The following is a 20769-nucleotide window of genomic DNA, read 5'->3' as shown; positions in this document are numbered from 1 at the left end:
GACAGTTGCAAAACCTTTTGTTCCAACTTTTCCCCTCCTTCTCCCCCATCCCCTCCCTCAGATGGCAGGTGGACCAATACATGTTAAATAGATAACGTAACATTTTAAAACTAAGCCAGTGTTAGGTATCCTTATGTACCAATTAGCAACCCCTCCCCATTTCTATTTCAGTATTAAAGATAACCTTGCAGTAAGAAACAATACATATGATAAATGCAGAGAAGCATTCCACAACTTCATGGACATAAAATTAATCTTTAAAAGTTAAAAAAAAAAAAAAAACAGTCTTCTAGGTGTTGATCAATCAAATATTCATAACTTCCAAACTATATGGAATAAAAGGTGTTAAAAATATAATAGACTTAGCCAGGAAAAAAAATTAAAACTATGTGGGAACAGGTAAGGTAAATGTTAACCCTGTCATCCTGTCATCTACTGGAATTTTTCCAAGGTTACTTTCTACAGAAGATGAACTTACTTAAATAATCCTCTTATTCAGATAGAAAAAGTCATTTTATCATTTGTGCAGTAGTTCTTCAATCTGTTTCTCTCTGAACTTTGGTGAGAAAGATGAAAATAAGATGCCAGTAATGATATTGAGGATATTAAATTATTCACATTTTTTGGTGATTAAAGATTAACTGGTGTCTTTCTCACAACAATGAAAAGGTATAACCTTTCCAGGGACTTGGCTTTAAAAAGCTGGAGAGGAATTGAAAGAGCTTGTGGTATATAACTTAATAAGTTTCATCAAGTTGATATTATTCCACTGATGATCATTTCTTCCTTTAAGTTTGTTTTCTGAGCAGTTGTATAATTAGCCACCATTGGTGTGTTACACAATTTACTTTCCTCCAGACTAGTCTGTGACAATTGTATGCAAGAATCAAAGGCAATTTTGAAGGTTTACCATTTCCTTATTGTGTTTCCTTCCATTTGGTAGTTCCTTGTTTTGAAATTTAATTCATGAAAATAAGTCCTAGTCTGAAATCCAAGAATTTAGGTAGTCAAGAGACCTAAAAATGAAGGAATGATGAAGGAATGAAATCTAAAAATACGCAGATTCTCAGTTTCCTTTTCATTGGTTTTTCAATGAAGCTGAATTTGTAAATTGTGAATGAATGAATAAATATTTAAAATTCTTAATATTATCATCTTACTATATGCTAAACATTGAGGATATAAATACAAAAACCCTTAGAGAGCTTATATTCTAATAGAGAAAACAATATGTGGAATGTGATTGCTAATGAGCAGAATTTTGATCTAGAAAGTTACAGAGATGGTATGTGGAGTCTTTTTTTTTTTTTTTAATTTAATAGCCTTTTATTTACAGGTTATATGCATGGGTAACTTTACAGCATTAACAATTGCCAAACCTCTTGTTCCAATTTTTCACCTCTTACCTCCCCCCACCCCCTCCCCTAGATGGCAGGATGACCAGTAGATGTTAAAATACATTAAAATATAAATTAGATACACAATAAGTATACATGACCAAAACGTTATTTTGCTGTACAAAAAGAATCAGACTTTGAAATATTGTACAATTAGCTTGTTTTTTTTTTTTTACATGACCAAAACGTTATTTTGCTGTACAAAAAGAATCAGGCTCTGAAATATTGTACAATTAGCTTGTGAAGGAAATCAAAAATGCAGGTGGGCATAGATATAGGGATTGGGAATTCAATGTAATGGTTTTTAGTCATCTCCCAGAGTTCTTTCTCTGGGCGTAGCTGGTTCAGTTCATTACTGCTCCATTAGAAATGATTTGGTTGATCTCGTTGCTGAGGATGGCCTGATCCATCAGAACTGGTCATCATCTAGTATTGTTGTTGAAGTATATAATGATCTCCTGGTCCTGCTCATTTCACTCAGCATCAGTTCGTGTAAGTCTCTCCAGGCCTTTCTGAAATCATCCTGTTGGTCATTTCTTACAGAACAGTAATATTCCATAATTTTCATATACCACAATGTATTCAGCCATTCTCCAACTGATGGACATCCATTCAGTTTCCAGTTTCTAGCCACTACAAAAAGGGCTGCCACAAACATTCGTGCACATACAGGTCCCTTTCCCTTCTTTATAATCTCTTTGGGATATAAGCCCAATAGTAACACTGCTGGATCAAAGGGTATGCACAGTTTGATAACTTTTGAGCATAGTTCCAAACTACTCTCCAAGATGGTTGGATTCGTTCACAGCTCCACCAACAATGCATCAGTGTCCCAGTTTTCCCACATCCCCTCCAACAATCATTATTTTTTCCTGTCATCTTAGCCAATCTGACAGGTGTGTAGTGGTATCTTAGAGTTGTCTTAATTTGCATTTCTCTGATTAATAATGACTTGGAGCCATCTTTTCATATGACTAGAAATAGTTTCAATTTCTTCATCTGAGAATTGTCTGTTCATATCCTTTGACCGGTATGTGGAGTCTTAAAGGAGTAGATTGGAATAGTCATATACCTTTTCAAAAATTTTCAATAGTAATTTTTTCCAAATACATGTGAAGTAGTTTTCAACATTTTTTTTTATAAGGCTTTGTGTTCCAAATTGTTCTTCCTTTTTTCCCTCCCCAAGTTAATCAAGTAACCTGATAGAGGTTAAATAATATGCAGTTCTTTTAAACATTTTCATATTTGTCATGTTGTGCAAGAAAAATCATACCAAAAGAGAAAAAAATCATGAAAAAGAAAAAAACAAAAAACGAAAATACTATGTTTAGATGGCATTTTCCATCCCAGGTCTATTGGAATTGCCTTAAATCATTGAAAAGTGAGAAGATGAAAAGAACAAGGTCATCACAGTTGATCATCGCATAATCTTGTTACTGTATACAATGTTCTCTTGGTTCTGCTCACTTCACTCAGTATCAGTTCATGACTTTCCAGGCTTTTCTTAAATCATCCTGCTCATCATTTCTTATAGAATAATAATATTCTATAACTTTCATAGACCATTATTTCTTCAGCTATTCCCCAACTGATAGATATCCATTCAGTTTCCAGTTCACCAACAAAGGCAAATCCCTTTTGAGAGAAACGGTAAGGTAGATTTGATCACAATTCCAGAACTGAAAAGAATATATTATAAATCAAGGCATTTGGTGAGATGACAACCAAGAATTACTAAGGTCAGTGGAACTGAGATGGGCTTTCTTGAAATAATATTCTTAAATAGACAGTCACTAATCAAGAAAGGATTCTTCCAAAATCTATTCTCTGCTATGAATGCAGGAGGTAAATCTACTACAGATGTATTTTCTCTGATCTCATCTTGCCCTTCACTGTCATAAGGTATACACTCTTATTATTCCCTAATTGCTTTGCTATCCACTCTCCAAAGTCAGTGTGCCAGATATTCACACACTGTTCAAGCTTTCCATGATACCCCTGTCATGACAACCCTTTTAGCTGAGGATTTTGGCTCATACTTCAAAAAAAAAATTTAGACTATTCTTGGAGAGCTCCCCCTTTCCCCTTTCTCCTTATTTCTTCTATCATATCATTTGAACATCTCCCGTATGATATCCTCCTTAATCAGGTCTTGAGTAAAGAAGTGACTTCTCCTTATCAAAATAACTGATCCATCTTCTTTATTGTTTCTCACACTCTGATTCTTACATTCATTTTCAATCTCTCCCTATCTACTGGTTACCTACAGATATGCCATTATCTCCATATTCTTAAAAAACAAACAAACAAATAAATAACACAACTCTCACTTGATGTAACTTCCCTACTCCCACTATCTACTATTCTATCTCTCTCTTCCTCCTCTCAGCTAAATTCCTTGGAAAAGCTGTCCATACTTGGTTTTTCTACTTCTTATCCTCTCATTGTCTTCTAACCTGTGGCCTTCCTCCTCCTAATTGCTGTCTCCTTGAACGGTTCTTCAGTGGTGTCACTTCCACTGAGTGGCTCATCTGCAAGGCTTTGTACTTGACTTTTCCTATTTGCTGTGTACTATCTCGAGTTGTAATCTTATCAGTTCCTATGGGTTTGTTTATCACTTCTATGCTGATGATTCCAAAGCCTGTCTATCCAAATACCTGGTTCCCTCTCCTGAGCCGCTTTAACACATCAACATCTTCGATTGGATATCCCTTGAGCAATTTAAAGTCAACATATCCCAGACAGAACTCATTATCTTTTGCCATGAAATCCTTTTCTCTTTGTAATTTTCCCATTACTTGTTTGACAGTACCATCATCTTCCTAGTTACACAGTCTCACAACCTCAGTGTCTCCTCTGCCTCTCATTGTATTTTACCTTGCATATCCAATCCACTGCAAAATATCATCATCTCTTCCTTCACAATATCCTTCATATATTGTCCCCTTTTCTCCATTTCCACTCCAGGCTGTCACCCATACTACCGTGATAATTTTCTAAGTTCCTTCTCTCTGAGATTACCCTTAATTTAAGCTTTACATGTCCTGTTTGTACAAATTTTTTTTTGTGTGTTGCCTCCTCCATTAGACTGTAAGATTCTGGAGAGCAGGAGCTGTTTTTTGCCCTTCTTAGGTACTCTTTAAGAGTGTAGTGTTTGGCATACAGTAGGTACTTAATAAATGTCTAATTGATTGACTGACTGACTTCCCACTAAATCTTTTCTTCACTCCAGTTTTTATAAAGTGTAGGTAAAATGAAAAATGTGGAAGGAATCAATGTAAATTTTGCAAACTGATTTCTCTCATTCTATTCCTCATATATTTCCTTTTCTGTCCCATTCTCTGCCAGTAGCTGTGACTTTCTAAAAAACCTTCCTTGGTTCTACTTACAGATAATGGTACGTGGACTCAGCTGTGGCTTGTTTCTGATTATCACGAACATGGTTCCTTGTTTGATTACCTTAACCGGTACACAGTGACTATCGAGGGGATGATTAGGCTGGCTTTGTCTGCTGCTAGTGGGTTGGCACACCTACACATGGAGATCGTAGGTACCCAGGGTAAGTGGCCACATTGAAGGAGGAAAGAAGTTAGATAATTCTTGAAAGAACTTTTATCTTCCTGATTTTTATTCCCAGCCTAAAGTTGTACACTACTAACAGCCACTAAAGGAATTAATCTTTCTTCTCATTAAATTGGACTATATGCTCTTTATGCTTAGTATGAAATAAGCTAGAGTTTGATCTTTTTTTTATTTTTGTTTAGATCTGGCCTCAGATGATCAAATAGCTTACTATTTAGTTACCTGTCATTAGGTAGTAAGATTTTGTGATCCATTGGCAAATATTTATTAAATGGTTTCATGTGTAATCCTCTAGGAAGCCTATTAAAGGGGAGAAATTGATAATTTAATGATGTAGATGAAACTGATGACCATTCTATCAGCAGAGATAACCATGAAGTAATTATTTAAATGTGTCAAGGGGGAAAACTAGGCCAGGAATATGTTGGTAGATTAGATACACTGGGCCTTATACTGTAAACTTATCAGAAAGCCCAAGTCTTTTATAGACTTGTTATTTTTTTCTCTTGTGGCTCAGTTGATAATCAGGGAGACAGCCATTGCCAGCCTTGATAATGGACAAATTTATAGAACTTAAAAATTGGAAGGAAACTCAAAAGGTCTGGCCCTTACCAAAAAGAAGCATGAGTCACCTATTTGATCTTAGTCCTGTTCTTGACGTACATATACCAGAGAACTCCCTCTTGGCCTGATTAGTTAGAACTTAACCTCTTAAGAAATCCTATTTTCTTTGTCAGGGAAGCCTGGAATTGCACATAGAGACTTGAAATCAAAGAACATCTTGGTGAAGAAAAATGGAATGTGTGCAATTGCTGACCTGGGTCTTGCTGTCCGTCATGATTCAAGCACTGATACTATTGACATCGCCCCAAATCAAAGGGTGGGGACCAAGAGGTATGGAAAAAAGCATAGCAATAGTTTTTTATTTTTCAAAAATACATGCAAAGATCGTTTTCAACACTCACCCTTGCAATATCTTGTCTTCTATATTTTTCTCCTGACCTCCCTCCCCCCCTAGACAACAAGTAATCTAATGTAGGCTAAACATATGCAATTCTTCTAAACCATATTTATCATGATGCACAAGAAAAATCAGAACAAAAAAGAAAAAAGTGAGAAAAAATCAAGCAAATAACAATAACAACAAAGATGAAAATACTATGTTGTGATCCACATTCAGTCCCCATAGTCCTCTCTCTGGATGCACCTAACTCTCCATCACAACTCTATTTGAATTGGCCTGTATCACTTATTGAAAAGAGCTACATCCATCAGAGTTGATCATCGCATCATAAGCTTGTTGTTACTGTGTACAATATCCTTTTGGTTCTGCTCACTTCACTCCACATCAGTTCATAAAAATCTTTCCAGGCTTTTCTGAAATTAGCCTGTTTATCATTTCTTGTAGAACAGTGATATTCCATTACATAAACCATATTCAGCCATTCCCCAGGTGATGGGCATCCACTCAGTTTCCAGTTTCTTGCCACTTCGAAAATGGCTGCTACAAATGTTTTTGCACATGTGGGTCCTTTTTTCTTTTTTATGATCTTTTTTGAATAGAGATCCAGTAGAGACATTGCTGGTTCAAAGGATATGGACAATTTGATAGCCCTTTGGGCTTAGTTCCATATTCATGACTTTAGTTTTAATAAAGCAGTATACATGAATTGGTCCCTTCTGTGAAGAGCTTCATCAAAGGGAGGAAAATTAAATAGAGAGAAACATGTGGATCCTGCTGTTAGTCTAAAATAGATAACCTAAAATCTAATTGAGGAAACAAGATATTCAGGTAGGAAAAAGGCTTGCTATATACAAAAAAGTGTAAATTCAGTGAATTAGACGTAAATAATATTTAGAAGCCACAAAACTCTATAGTCAATAATACTATATTATCTATGTCAATAGTACTATATTACCTAAGGTGAATATGCTCTTTGTAATGTTGACAAGTGAATTTTGTAGAGGATGAGGGAGTTGAGTATCTTGTATAAAAATGAAATGTATCATTTTTTTTTCAAAGAAAATGTCACTTATACAATTGCATAGTTCTATATATCTGAATATTAGTGGGCAGTTGAAACAGAAGGAACAGTGTGACCAAAGGCAATAGAGAAAGCTCAGAGTTCGGGATACACCAAATAGTATAATATGACTTTTATTTCATACCAATTCTTCCTTTTACCAGCCTACCCTGCATCATTACAGCTGTGTCTGGCCTAGTAGTGCCCACATCAATGTTTTTAGAGTCTGGGGTCTGAGAAAATCTCAAAAATGCCCTGAGAATGGCAGCTTAATAAAAGTTTAAAAAGTTCACAATGAAAAGACCAAATTTAAGTCAAGATATATTGGTGTTTTAAAAAATTCAGAAATTCATTATTGTTCAAAACTTTTATAATCCTATGAAAATGGAGATAATAATCATGTCCTTCCCTCCATTATCCAAAAAATCTTCGAAAAGTATCTTCATGTGAAAAGAAAAATCATCAAATTGACTCTTATTACTGAGTAGAGAAGTATGTTATTTATATTCTTCCAAAAATCATCATATTCTTTTCACATTACCATTTCAGATATATGGCTCCTGAAGTGCTGGATGAAACCATCAACATGAAACACTTTGATTCTTTCAAATGTGCTGATATTTATGCCTTAGGATTGGTATATTGGGAGATTGCCCGAAGATGCAATTCAGGAGGTATTACAATACCCTTTTTAGTTTCTTCAGAATTCTAGAACTTTTTAGTTCAGCTGTGGTTGAGATTTCATTGCTCCCTTTAATACGTTTCTTTTCAGGATGTATGATTTGGAGTTGAGAATCATACTCCCAACTCTCAGCAAAGGAATAAGATTCTTAATTGTTAACTTCCTATTATAATTCTCTTATTAGGTCATCATATTATATAAAATATTGCATTTAATTAGGCCACAGCTACTTGTGGAATTTAGGGATTATTCTGGGTAGGTGTGGCATAGTATTATTTTAGAGCTCTTCCCTGGATTCAGTATTACATATCCTCATTTATTGATCTCCAAGCTATGGATATTATATGTCTCAGTGCCATTCGACTCTGACACAAGGCATCCTGGGAGAGTGAAAAAGAGCTAATGAATGATAAAAGAACATGAAGTTTTCCCTGTTCTAGGATGTCCAGTTCCTTTCCCTTTACCCTCGCTTCTTATGGGCCCTCAGCAGAAGCCTCTCCCCACTTAAGTTCTGCATTTTTAAGCTTTTATATTCAGGAAGTAAAGAGGACCTGTAACCATAAGTCTCAAATGATATTCCCAGAAGAACAATGGATTGGACAAGTCCACTGGTGCAGATTTTATGAAGATACGTTATATTTATACAGTTTGGAAAAGCTACATATTTGTTTGTCATATAGTAGGTTCATCTGTAAGAATGGCTTAAGATATACCAAAAATCGCATAAGTGCTTAGATAATAATACCACCTTGTAGTTGTATAGTGGCACTTTAAGGCTTACAAACACTGTTTTAGCAATAATCCTCTGAAGTAGGTATTACCAGTATAATTCCCATTTTATACATGAGGAAATCGAGGCTCACAGAGGTGGTGACTAACAGGGTCATGTATTATTAGATCCAAGAATCAAACCCATGTTCCTAAGAATCAGAACTGGATATCTTTTTATTGTCATCCTGCCTCTAATTTCTCAGTGAAGCCCCTAGATACTTACAGTACAAGCTTCACATAATTCAAGTACTTCCCTTAGAATTTCATTCCCTCCCTAGCTTAGTACATCAGCTTGCTGGGTTACTTCGTTGTTAGTTTCCTATTTTAAAAAATGTCTTGAATCATAATGATTTTTGAGGAAATGGCACTCTGTTTTCTTGCTGACAAGTCAGGTAAATCTCTCCTTCCCAGGAATCCATGAGGAATATCAGCTTCCATATTATGATCTTGTGCCCTCTGATCCTTCCATTGAAGAAATGCGGAAGGTAGTATGTGACCAAAAGCTGCGGCCCAACATCCCTAACTGGTGGCAAAGCTATGAGGTAGGGAACTTTGCTGCTTCCTCTTAGCCTGTCTGCCACCTCTTGGAGAGGTGGAATTCTAAAAAGGAATTGACAGCAGAGGGAATCATTTAACAAGCATTTATTAAAAGTCTCTTATGTGTCAATAATGTGCTAAGTGCTGGGAATACAAATAAAGTTAAAACAATAATCCCTGGCCCAGTGAGCTCACATTCTAAGGGGGAAGACAACACAGGACTAGCTAAGTACAGAGAAGATTATACAGGATACATGGGAGGCAATCTGAGAGGGAACAAGACTTTTGCAAAGGCATTATGTTGAGTGAGGAGTTGAGGCTGATTGGGAGGATAGTGGTATCTTCAGCAGTGATGGGGAAATTGTAGGAAAGAGGAGAGTTTTGTGGGTAAAGATGATTTCTTTGTTTTACATATGTTGAATTGAAGATAGCCAGGGGCATTCAAATGGAGATATTGGTTGTTGTGTGTCTGTGGCTCAAAAGAGTAAACAGGCATCTGAATAGATGGCCTTGGAATCATGTCATTGAATCCAGGAGAACTGATGAGATTACAAAGAAAGATAGTGTAGAGCAAAAGGAAAGGGTGGCCCTTGTTCTTTGACCCAGAGATCTCACTGTTAGGTATATCCCAAATAGCTCAAAGACAGAAAGTAAAATTCCTTATGGAAAAAGTGAAAAGCTTTTATTAAACACTATGTGCCAAATTTTGGGGGCATACCATTAGAAAGCATGACAATCCATACTGCCAAGGAGTATACATCCTCATTGAGCAAATTAGGACATCTTCATAAAATTCTTTGTGGTAGTAAAGAACTATCAATAAAATTAGATATCCTCTTGGAAAATGATTGAATAAAGTGTGATAGAGGAATGTAATGGCATATTACTGTGTCATATGAAATGGTGACTGTAAGGAATTCAAAGAAGTATCAGACAGCTTATGTAAACTACAAAAGGGAACAGAACCAGGAAAACTATATTCAGTGGCCATAATAATGTAAGTAGAATCAACAAAACAAAACTGAAAACTGTGTCATTAAAATGACCAAGCTTGGCCCCAGAAAATAGATGAGAAGGCAGATCTCCTGCCCTCCTTTGCAGAATAGAGGCTAAAGATGGGCAGTGGGGAACATAACTGTGAGATGCAGTCACTGGATCATTTGGGTCTGCTGAACTGCTTTTTTTCCTGTTACTTTTTTTATTAAAAAGAATAGCTAGCTAGATAGTGATGTGCTGTATTTGGAAATGAAGATGATTTGGGGGGCGGAGATTTTTTAATTGGAAACTTTTTAAAAAGTGGTTTGCACAGTGAGTGATGAGACCCTAACTCCCTGGAGTATGTGATCAGTATAACTGAGATCCTGAATCAGATAAGAGGCCTGGAAGCTTTATCATAAATGGGGAAATAGTATTCGTGTAACTTAATCTCAAAAACTGTGCCATAAATATGTTAATATCTATGATGACCCCCCCCCTCCCAGATTTGCTGGAAGATTGAAATGAAGATAAAAATATGTAAATCTTAAAAGTGCAATGTAAGGGGCATCTTTTCTCTTTGTTAGTATTCTTATTGCTGTTTAAGGAAATCCAGTAAGTCAATAAAGACTTAGACAGCAGCCTTTTTAAAAACAAACCTCAGGGACAGAAGTTATTGACTTTTTTGTGTGTCTTGGGTCCCTTAGGCAGTCTGATAAAGCCTAATGGAGGCCTTTTTGGAATAATGTTTTAAATTAAATTCTTTTAGGTTTCATTTTTCACATATTTCCACATGAGTTATGTTAGGACAAAAAAAAATCAGAACAAAGAGGAAAAAAAAAACGGAAAAAAAGTTTGTATGGTTCAATCTGTATTTAGTCTCTATCGTTCTCTCTCTGGCAGATGGCATTTTCCATCCAAAGTTTATGGGAATTGCTTGAATCACTGAATTTCTGAGAAGAGCCAAGTCAGTCATATTTGATTTCATACAGTCTGGCTGTTATTGTATACAGTGTTTTGCTAGTTCTATTTATTCAGCAGTAGTTCATGTAAATCTTTCCAGTTTTTTGTAAAATCTGCTTATTCAAGTATTTCTTATAAAATAGTAATATTCCATTACTTTTCTATACTATGTAACTTATTCAGCCATTCCTCAGTTAACAGGCAGCCATTCATTTTCCAATTCTTTGCCACCACAAAAAAAAACTGCTACAAACATTTTTGCAGATGTGGGTCCTTTCCCCTCTTTTATGATCTCTTTGGAATACTGTAGTGACATTGCTGGATCAAAGAGTATGCACAATTTTATAGCCCATTGGGCATAGTTCCAAATTGCTCTCCAGAATGGTTGGATCATTTCACAACTCCACCAACAATGCATTAATGTCCCAGTTTTCCCATATCTTCTCTAACATTTATTATCATCATTTCCTGTCATCTTAGCCAGTTTGATAGGTATGAGGTGTTAACCTCCAAGTTGTTTTAATATTCATTTCTCCAATCAGTAATAGATTGATTGAAAAAATTAGAGCCTTTTTTTTTTTTTCAGTAAGACTATAGATGTCTTTAATTTCTTCATCTGAGAAATGTCTGCTCATGTCCTTTGGCCATTTATCAATTGGGGAATGACTTGTATTGTCATAAATTTCTTATAAAATTCTTATTAATGCATAAAATACATAAAATTACCAAAGAAACCAATTACATTGAAATAAGATTGTCAAATTTTTTAAAAATAAATTTATCATCTAGTTCACAGGCCCCCCAAAAAAGGTTACGAATCTTTGCTCTTGTGGATATTTCTGAGGTTAAGAAGCCACTTCGGCTTGACTTACATTTTAGACCATGTTTTCCCATTGCATTCCTGGGAAAGTCTGTCTTTCCCTCCTCAGTCAGGGAAAGTCAGGACAATACTCCTCACCACCTCCACCATCTGCTGCTCCTCCTCACCAAAGCAACTGGCCACAGGTTCAGTTCAGTTCTGAGTAACCTTTTTACATTAGACTCTGTCTAATTTTAAACAGTTATCGTAATTAGGATAATTAGCTGCAAGGTAGAATATACATCGTGAATATTTCAAATCCCACGTGACTTCCCCTGAGATACTGGAGTGCTTCCAGGGCCTCCTCCTCCCTCTGCCTCTTAGGTGGGGCTTGGAACTTAAGCTCTACTTCTGCATAGGTCCTGAGCTGGGGAGCGGGTGGTGGTAAGAGTGGTGGTCCCTTAGGCTGTGACAGTTGTGGTCTTGTTTTGTGATCTTCCCCTCTCAGGCACTACGGGTGATGGGAAAGATGATGCGAGAATGCTGGTACGCCAACGGGGCGGCACGTCTGACCGCCCTCCGCATTAAGAAGACTCTTTCACAGCTCAGTGTGCAAGAAGATGTGAAGATCTAGTCCCTTCCCGACCCCATCCACATGCAGCTCTGGGCATCCAGAACCACACAGAAACCTGCCATGCTAGAGGGTAATGGAGGCCTACCTCTCGTTTCTGCCCAGCCCTATGTCCCAGGCTAGCCTGGGCCATGAGAGGGAAAGAGCCTGGGAGAGACGCTCTCACCCATGTGGGGTTTGAGACACCTACCTTTTTATGTTCCCCTCCTAATGGCATGGAGACTGGTGCGCTATGGTGCAGAGGACTCAACGCCAAGCTTAGAGCTTTCTTTCCGTGGAAAGCTAAGCCCAGTACCTCTGGCACACTGTCTGGGAACTGGTATAGGGACAGCTTGAGAAAGGGCCGGGAAACGCGAAGCTGTGCTGCCATCATCAAGCTGCCAGAGAGCTCTCTTGGGGACGCCTGCGCATGGCCCCCAGAAAGGGCCCAAAGGAGCCGAAGGGGTGCCCCCTCCAGGGGCAGCTTTGAGCCAAATGTTCCCCTCCCTCCCTGGCACGAACATCTGGAGGAACCATCCACAGAGATGGAAGAGGCTGCCTGTTGTGTTCGTTCCAGCTGTGTGTGCATGTGCGAAGGCATCCAAGCCATGCCCTTACACGTGTGTGTCTGTGTACGTGTGTCTGTGTACGTGTGTCTCTGTGTGTCTGTCGGTACGCACTTAACTGCTTGAGCTTACTGTGCATGTGCAAGTCTGGTTGCAGTCAGTTGTCTTTCAGTCTCAGTGTGCTGGTGCCTCTCTATTCATTAGTGAGCAAAATCTCGTTTCTCCCGGCTTCCCAGGGAGGCCTCTGTCTTTCCCTTCCCTGGACTAGGCCCCTTCACCATGTGACCCTCTCTGCCTAGGGCCTCTTCCTTTTTCCTTTACAACTGGCTGCCCGGCCTCACACTCCCTCCTCCATTTCAGACTTTGGAACCAAAGCTGGCACAGGTTGGCCATTTTTGCTTGGTGCCACACAGTTGCCTGTGGGTGGGGAGAAAATTTGAAGTCAAAATATGGGGCAGGACGGGAAGGCCTGGGGAGTAGGGATGAGGGAAGTAGAACTATAGCTAGTGGTGACAGAAATCTCAGCCGGACCAGGAATTTCATGAGTATGAGCTGTGAAATGGAAGGACCCAGAATTTTAAAATCAGATTGAAGTATCTCATCCTCTTCTTGTATCCTAGATCCCAAAAACAGCAGTGTATATTTTTGGTGGTGGCTGGGTTAGTTTTGGGGTGGGAGGGAAGGAAGGGAGGGTACTGCATGGGTTTTGTTTTACTGGATTATTTGATCAAGGTGGAGGACAGATGAGAGATTTGCATCCATTTCAGGGGCCCCTAGTAAAGATAGGAAATAGTTTAACAGGACCCTTTTTATTTAATCTGAGTGTAGCGTTTAATGAAGTTCTAGAAGGGTGGTGATTTGGCCTGCGTCTCTTCCGTATATAATAACTCTGAAGCCATAACTTTTAACTGGAGTGGTTTGATTTTTGTTGTTTGGGAGGGTCTAGATTTTAACTTTTTTTAATATTGTTAATTGTTTGTAAAAGAAAAACCTCTCTGTGTGTGATTACCTCTCAACCTATTTGTTTTTAAAGAAATCACCGAAAAAGAGAAACCATCCAATCAAATGCACACAGCTTAATCACACTGGAACTATTTGTTATGTGTACCTGAGCCTGTACTCAACATTGAGAACTTCCTCCCTGCTTTGGGGTCCAATCCTTGTTCCCTTCTGTCCAGCCCTCCCTCCCCATCCCAAGCCAGAGTGGAGTTTTCTGAACTGTGGCCAGAGCCCTTTGCTGGTCATATAACTGGTTACACCCTCTCTCCTGAGCCAGGAGGCAGACCTACATGCAGACTGAACGGACTGATTTCGTGGAGTGGCAGCTTTGGGACAGAAAAACACTTGACTTTGAGAGCTTTTGGAGCCAGAAGTTGCTGCTCATATTTGAAAACGTCCTTGCCATTGCTGGAATCCTTTAACTTCTCATCCCTCAAATTGGCCAAGAGCCAGGCAGCAGTGTGTATCGAGTGCCCAGTGTCCACTTTCTATAGCACCCTGTATGCCGTGGGAGAACACAGAGCAAATAGAAAGCAGTGGCCAAGATACCAAAGGTGAGATGTGTGGCCAAGAAGATTAGCTTAATGATCTGATTTGGGCCTCAGGTTGGCTGTGGGACCCAGCATTCCAGATTAAATGCCAGCAGGATTACTTTGAGTTACCAATTTCAGTAGGCTACATTCATGCAAAGGTCTTCCCTCCCTCCCTTCCTTTCATCTCCTTCCTCCAAGGGGAAATTTCTTTGCCTTTGCTGACTAGTAGAATCCTGTCTTCTCCTTTCCAGCAGGCCAATGCCAAAACTGGTATGTGAGGGGGAAGTAGACCCTTTCCCCATTAGGGTTGACTACCCTAAACCCTTCTTTTTCCGCCCCATATTTATTTTTCTATTATGTTACCCCTTATCTTACGTTATGGAAATTTTCTCCATTCCCTAAACACTTGAGGCCATTTGGCCAAAGACAAATTTTTTAGCACTTAACTCTGTTGTTGGGGGCATCAGTTTACCCTGCTTCTGACCTTCACTTGACCCCTCCCCATAGCAGAGCTTTGGGAACTGGAAGCCAAGGATAATGATAGGAATTTAAGACTCCTAAGTCTCCGTTTATAGCTAGCTAGCCTTCAAGGTCTATCTGATGCCCTTTTTCCAACCAGTGACATCCAAGTGGATCCTAAGCACTTAACCAGCTCCCCTGGTCAGTTCATTTTTGCTCACCACCCCCAGAGTTCAGCCACCTCAGGGGAAGAATGTGGCAGCTGTTTGGGGCAACCCCACTAAAACACCACCTGAGAATTAGGGAGGAACTGAAGCTGTGTCCTTGGATCAACAAGACTAACATTGATCCTTAGGATTGCCCTGCATCTTTGGATCCTCAATTCACAGACCAAGTTTAAGCCCGTTCTTACGTCGCCATCAAGCCCTGGAACGGCTCCTCGGTACTTGTTTGTTATTTTGTATATTTTATTAGAAAGGACTGTAAAATAGCCACTTAGACACTTTACCTCTTCAGTATGCAAATGTAAATAAATTGTAATATAGGAAATCTTTTGTTTTAATATAAGAACAAGCCTGTCCGATTTCTGCTGTACATTATTAAAATGTTTTATTCACAGGGCTTCTCATTTGCGATGAATCATATGTATGTAGGGTTAAACATTGGTACCAGAAGTTGACTCTGTGGCCTGGAAAGAACCAGTCTGTTAGGCTTCCACATTTTCCCCCAGCTCTTTAGTCAGATATTTCTCAAATCATAATACTCTACTGTTGAGTGTGCAGAGTAAGAAGACATACTAATTGCACATTCAGAGGACCTGCTTAATATGATCAGCTAATACTGTGTTTTGCGCCTTCCTGACCTTCCTGACCCTTCCATTTAAAAGAGAGAACCTTTTGCCCAAGGCCGGGGAATACTAGCATCAGATAGCTGGGCTAAGGAGGAAAGTCAAGCATCATGTTTTTGCCATATTTCTATAAGTTGAAACATTTTTCAGGCCTTGGAGCAGAACATAGGACTTGTGTTCACTAATTTGGTTTTTTCCTTCTTTGGAAAATTACCTTCTTAAATGAGAAAAGTATTTCCCAGACAAATTTGTGGGTATGAGTGTAAAATGAGTGTAGCCTCCTCTTTCTTTGGTCATGAATGAATGTCCTTTCTCTTCTCCATCCCTAGGTTAGGGAACCTGGAGCAGTTAGTCCAGTTGTGGATCTGACAAGTTGGTATTCTTACTGGGTGGACTACATTAAACATTAGCACAGTGAAATCAAATGGCTTCAAGGATTGTTTGCATCCTAGTACACGATAAGATAATCTCAAAGAATGGAGCTCAAAAGTCAACTCTTTTTACAAATAAGGAAATGGGTCCATAGAACTGAAGTGACTTGCCTACATTACAGAACTAATGAACATTGGCAGACTTGAGACTTGAAAATAAGTTCTAATTCCAAGCCAGATAGTTTTTTAAAAGAATGAAAAAAACAAAAAACAAAACCCAAACACTTTTATCATTTCCTGGTGAAAACTTCTCCTTTCCTTCAATAGAGCCTTAGTTTATCTATCCCATTCATTTACTGCAGTTAAGCAATTTCTCAATTAAGGGGTATTTCATGTCCATTTTTCTTCTGCTATAAAAAGGTTAAATTTTTTTGTTACATATAGAATTGGTATATGCTCCAGAGTGAAGCTAATGGATCAGGGAGTGTGAATACTTTGATTCTTTCTCAAATATTTCTAAATTGTTTTCCAGGATGATAGGACCAATTCACAGCTGTTATCAACAGTGTTAAATATGTCACTCTTCTCATACCTTTTGCAATATTGACTCTATTTTTTATCATCTGCTAGTTTGAATATGAAGTAAAATCTTAACTTGTCTGATTTGCATTTCTCTTATTAATTTGGAACACTTTCTCATATGGTTGTTGATCATATGCATTCCTTAAGTGTTCTTTCCATTATGATATGCTGATTGAAGAATTTGGAGTCAGAAGACTAAGTTTCAAATCCTATTTCAGTCACATACTACTAATTTGATGGGGCCTCAGTTTTCTGATCTCCAAAATGATAGAATTGAACTAGTAGATAGTCCTAATTTTAAGACTATAATTTCTTCCTCACAACTCCAAACATATTTATTCTAGCCATCTAGTAGATTTATCAGTGAATGTCCCATATGTTGTATTTCACGTTTGAAAAACAATACTCACAGTGGACCCTTGTAGTAGATATATATTCCTTATGCCTTTAGTTAGCAAGTCCTTTCATAGGACAACTTTGTGCTTCTGATTTCTTATCCAAAAGGATACTGCTATACACATTTTCATCCTCTTTCCATTCTACCCAGCCTTTACTAAGTCATTCCCCTTGGACCTTAGAATTAGAAAGAAATATGTGAAACTGTTCCTTTCCTTGATTTTATTTCATATTCTCCTGGGCATAAGGGAAGGGCGTCTGGTGCTTTCCATCCCTCTTTTAGACACAAGCATCAACATCTTTGAGTTTGATGCTTTAGTGTTTGCCTTTTTAACACATATTGCCATCCCTGGATGGGATAGTCATAAAATTCTGGGGTTTAAAGAGACTTTTGAGGTCCTCTAGGGTAGTGGTGTCAAACTCAAAAAAGAAATGGGCATCAAAACCATACATTTTTTAAAAATTTTCCCAAGACCCCTTAAGAAAAAGAAGCACAAAACCCATTACAAACAAGCTCTTTAAAACATATTTTTGATTCCTTGAAGTGGGAAATTGGGGTGCACCAGCAGATAAAACATCCAAGGATGTCTTTGGATGTCCCATTTGCTTTAGGATTCTGAAATCCTGAATTTTATTGACATTAGAATGAGACCCAGGGCCACATGCAGTGTCTTGGCTTGAGATTGGGAAAGAAGAAATTTGAGACTGAGATAAGATTGCTAGGGACTAAGCTGCTTCTCTCGTCACTTAGTCATTTTTTAGAGGCGTAACTCTTTGTGACCCTATGAACCTGTATGTGGAGTTTTTGTGGCAATGATGCAGTACTGTGCATTTTGCAGATGAGAAAACTGAGGTTATTAACAGGGTTAAGTGACTTGCCCAGGGTCACACAACTAGTATGTATCTGAGGTTGGAATTGAACTCAGGCCCTCCTGACTCCAGGCCTGGCACTTGATCCACTGGACCACTTAGCTATTTGTCTAGCCAAGTTCAAGAAACCGCAGAAAGCCAAATATAGGTTATTGAGGAATGGGAGAGAGTTTAATGATAAACAATTTACCCTTATTTGAGCACAATACAGTTCAGAAAAATGTTTTCAGCCCTATGGAGGTTCTTAATTTAAACCTGACAGGGAGGTAACACAGCTAGAGAATGCCCTTCCAGACTTTTAAAGTTCGAGACTCTTGGAATTTATCTAGCAATAAGATGTTCATTATCAGGAAACAATGCATGTTTACCATGCCGGGAGGCCAAATGGTGGAGATGGCTTAGGTGGGTTCACCTTGTATTTGATACAACTCCATGAGAGGGGGTGGGGCAATGTAGTACTTTAGCTCTAGCGGTGGAGGACCTAAGTTCAAATTCCACATCTGCCACTACTTGTGTAGACTCGACAGATTACTTCCTTTTCCTGGGTTTCAATTTTCATCAGCAAAATGAAGTTAGAATGGATGGCTTCTGGATCCCCTCCAACTCCATCTGATCTAAACCTTTCAGGGTTGGCTAAGGTGATTCCAGGCAGGTGATAGGTAATGGCTTGAAGAAGTGGGCCCCGAAGCAGCTGAAGGAATGGTCTGAGGACTGAGTTGGGACAGGGCTGTCCTTATTTGAATGTTTAGGGGAGGGAAGAACTACCATAAGGAAAGATGAGTCTTTGACCCAGACTTCTAGAAACTGACATCTAAAGTAGACTCCCAAATACTCATACCCTAATAAGGGGGAGAGGTTGGGTGTTGAATGCCATAAGATATCCTTACTGGAGATTACTAAGTAGCCCTAACATTTGCCACTGTACCCTCCATTGGGCATAGTGGAGGGAAGGAAAAGGAAATTGAGTCGCAGGTTCAAGATTCTTAGATCCCTCTACATCAGCCAGAATTTATAATGTCTCCCCTTTTGCAGTCTACCACACACACACACATACTCCCATGGAAGTTTTTGGCCTTAGAAAGTCGTTGAGAAAAAACAGTCCCAACCCTCCCAGCTGCCCACCAGCTGTTGCTGCCTCCCTGCATTGGATGCCATAGAAAATGCCCATGGCATTCAGGACCCAACCCCTCATTCTTGGTGGAACTGGAGACTCAGCTGTTTCTTAAAACCTTCCTCCATCAGCCTTCTTCCAAGAAATGGAAACAATCAGGGGCCAAAGCAATTTGGAATCCAGCACTGGAGCCTTCTGATTCTGACCCATTCAAAGCTCTGGGAATACCAAATTCCTCTCTCATTTGATTTAGACTATAGTGAGGACTTAAGTATTGGGATAATGACAATTTTTTTTAAAAGTTGTTTGGGTTTCTTAAGGAGTTAAAGAAAAAAAAAATGGGCCTAGGATCCAAGTTTAAATTTTGATAAATAGCATCTCTAATCCAAAGTGGCAGAAGGCAGTTTCCAACTCCTAATCCTATTCCTGACCTATTTTTGTTCTCTGGGGTTTGGAACTAGACCATCATGATTAACAAAAAATTTGAGTGTTTTCCAATCTTGTCTTTCGCCCTCCTTCTCAATCCCAGCCCCCTGTCCTGATGTACTGCAGAGGGCCCACTGCAAAAAGATGTGTCCCTTCTTTTGAGAATTCCCAGGTTAATGGGAGAGACTGAACGCAGAGGAATCCATCCAAATGATCATAAATGTGCTAAAAGAGCATAGTATAATTGGGTGATTTATAAAAGTATAAATTTGAAAGAAAAACCATTCTCTCTGGACAGCACATTCTGCTCTTTTCTAACTTAGAATATCTAAAGCAGCCTCTGCAACTTCGATCCCTTGCTTCTAATCCTGGCCTCTGAGACCAAGGACAGCAAACTGAATTCATATTCCAAATAATAACTCTCCAAATACACACCACCACCACCACAACCCTACCCTTCCCTAGATTAAACATCCCCTGTTCCTCATACTTCATATCCTCAAGGACATTCTCTGTCCTAGTTGCTAAAAACTTCCCAATTATTTCACTATACCCCGTTTACATTGAAGTACACAATGAAAGTCTTCTGGAATAAGTAAGAGCTATGGAGAAACAACAAAGTAACATAGACTCTTAATATTTACTAAGCACTTAAATTATACGACGCAGTATGCAAAAGAAGAAAGTTTAATAGGAATGATATCATTACTGATATTCCTTGTCTTGGAGGAGAGGAAACAAGGGAGGAATTTCTGACTAGAAGATGAAAAGTGAATTATTATTGGTTTCTCTTCTGGCTTACCCAAATTGGTCCTGGGGCCCGATCCCTTAGAGAGGTAGTTCAGGTATTCTATTTAAATAATTCAAGGATCAGTAGTTTATTGTATGGATTTTCCCTCCACAGAAGCATATTGCATTTTCCCTTATGGATTCTAATTGAGAAATCTCTCCAAATTTAGCTGGGCTAGGCCTCATTGGGAGTATAAAAGGAAATGAAGGGCAGTTGGATGATGCACAGGATAGAATGCCAGACCTGGAAGCCTCATCTTTCTGCATTCAAATCCAGCCTCAGACTCTTACCAGTATGACTCTGGACAAGTCACTTAATCCTATTTGTTTCAATCTCCTTATCTGTAAAATGAGCTGATGAAGGACATGGCAAGATACTTCAATATCATTGCCAAGAAAACCATAACTGGGGTCATGAAGAGTCAGACACAACAGAAAAAACAAACAACAAAAAAGTTCTCATGAGACAGACCCCGGAAT

General features: G+C 38.7%; 1 protein-coding gene across 2 annotated transcripts in view; it reads left to right on the top strand.

Moving 5' to 3' along the window:
• The window catches only part of ACVR1B (activin A receptor type 1B), a 43337-nt gene extending 27819 nt beyond the window's left edge, over positions 1–15518 (top strand). For both annotated transcript variants that reach the window (XM_031937848.1, XM_031937849.1), the window contains exons 5-9: positions 4789–4956; positions 5717–5873; positions 7553–7677; positions 8868–8998; positions 12239–15518. In XM_031937848.1, coding sequence (XP_031793708.1) covers positions 4789–4956; positions 5717–5873; positions 7553–7677; positions 8868–8998; positions 12239–12364 — 707 coding nt within the window. In that variant the 3' untranslated portion in view covers positions 12365–15518. The remainder of the gene's footprint in view (positions 1–4788; positions 4957–5716; positions 5874–7552; positions 7678–8867; positions 8999–12238) is intronic.
• Positions 15519–20769: the final 5251 nt, after the last annotated feature.

The sequence above is a fragment of the Sarcophilus harrisii genome, chromosome 5, assembly GCF_902635505.1.
Source record: "Sarcophilus harrisii chromosome 5, mSarHar1.11, whole genome shotgun sequence".
NCBI classification, from domain to species: domain Eukaryota; kingdom Metazoa; phylum Chordata; class Mammalia; order Dasyuromorphia; family Dasyuridae; genus Sarcophilus; species Sarcophilus harrisii.
This window is presented reverse-complemented; position numbering and strand designations above follow the sequence as displayed.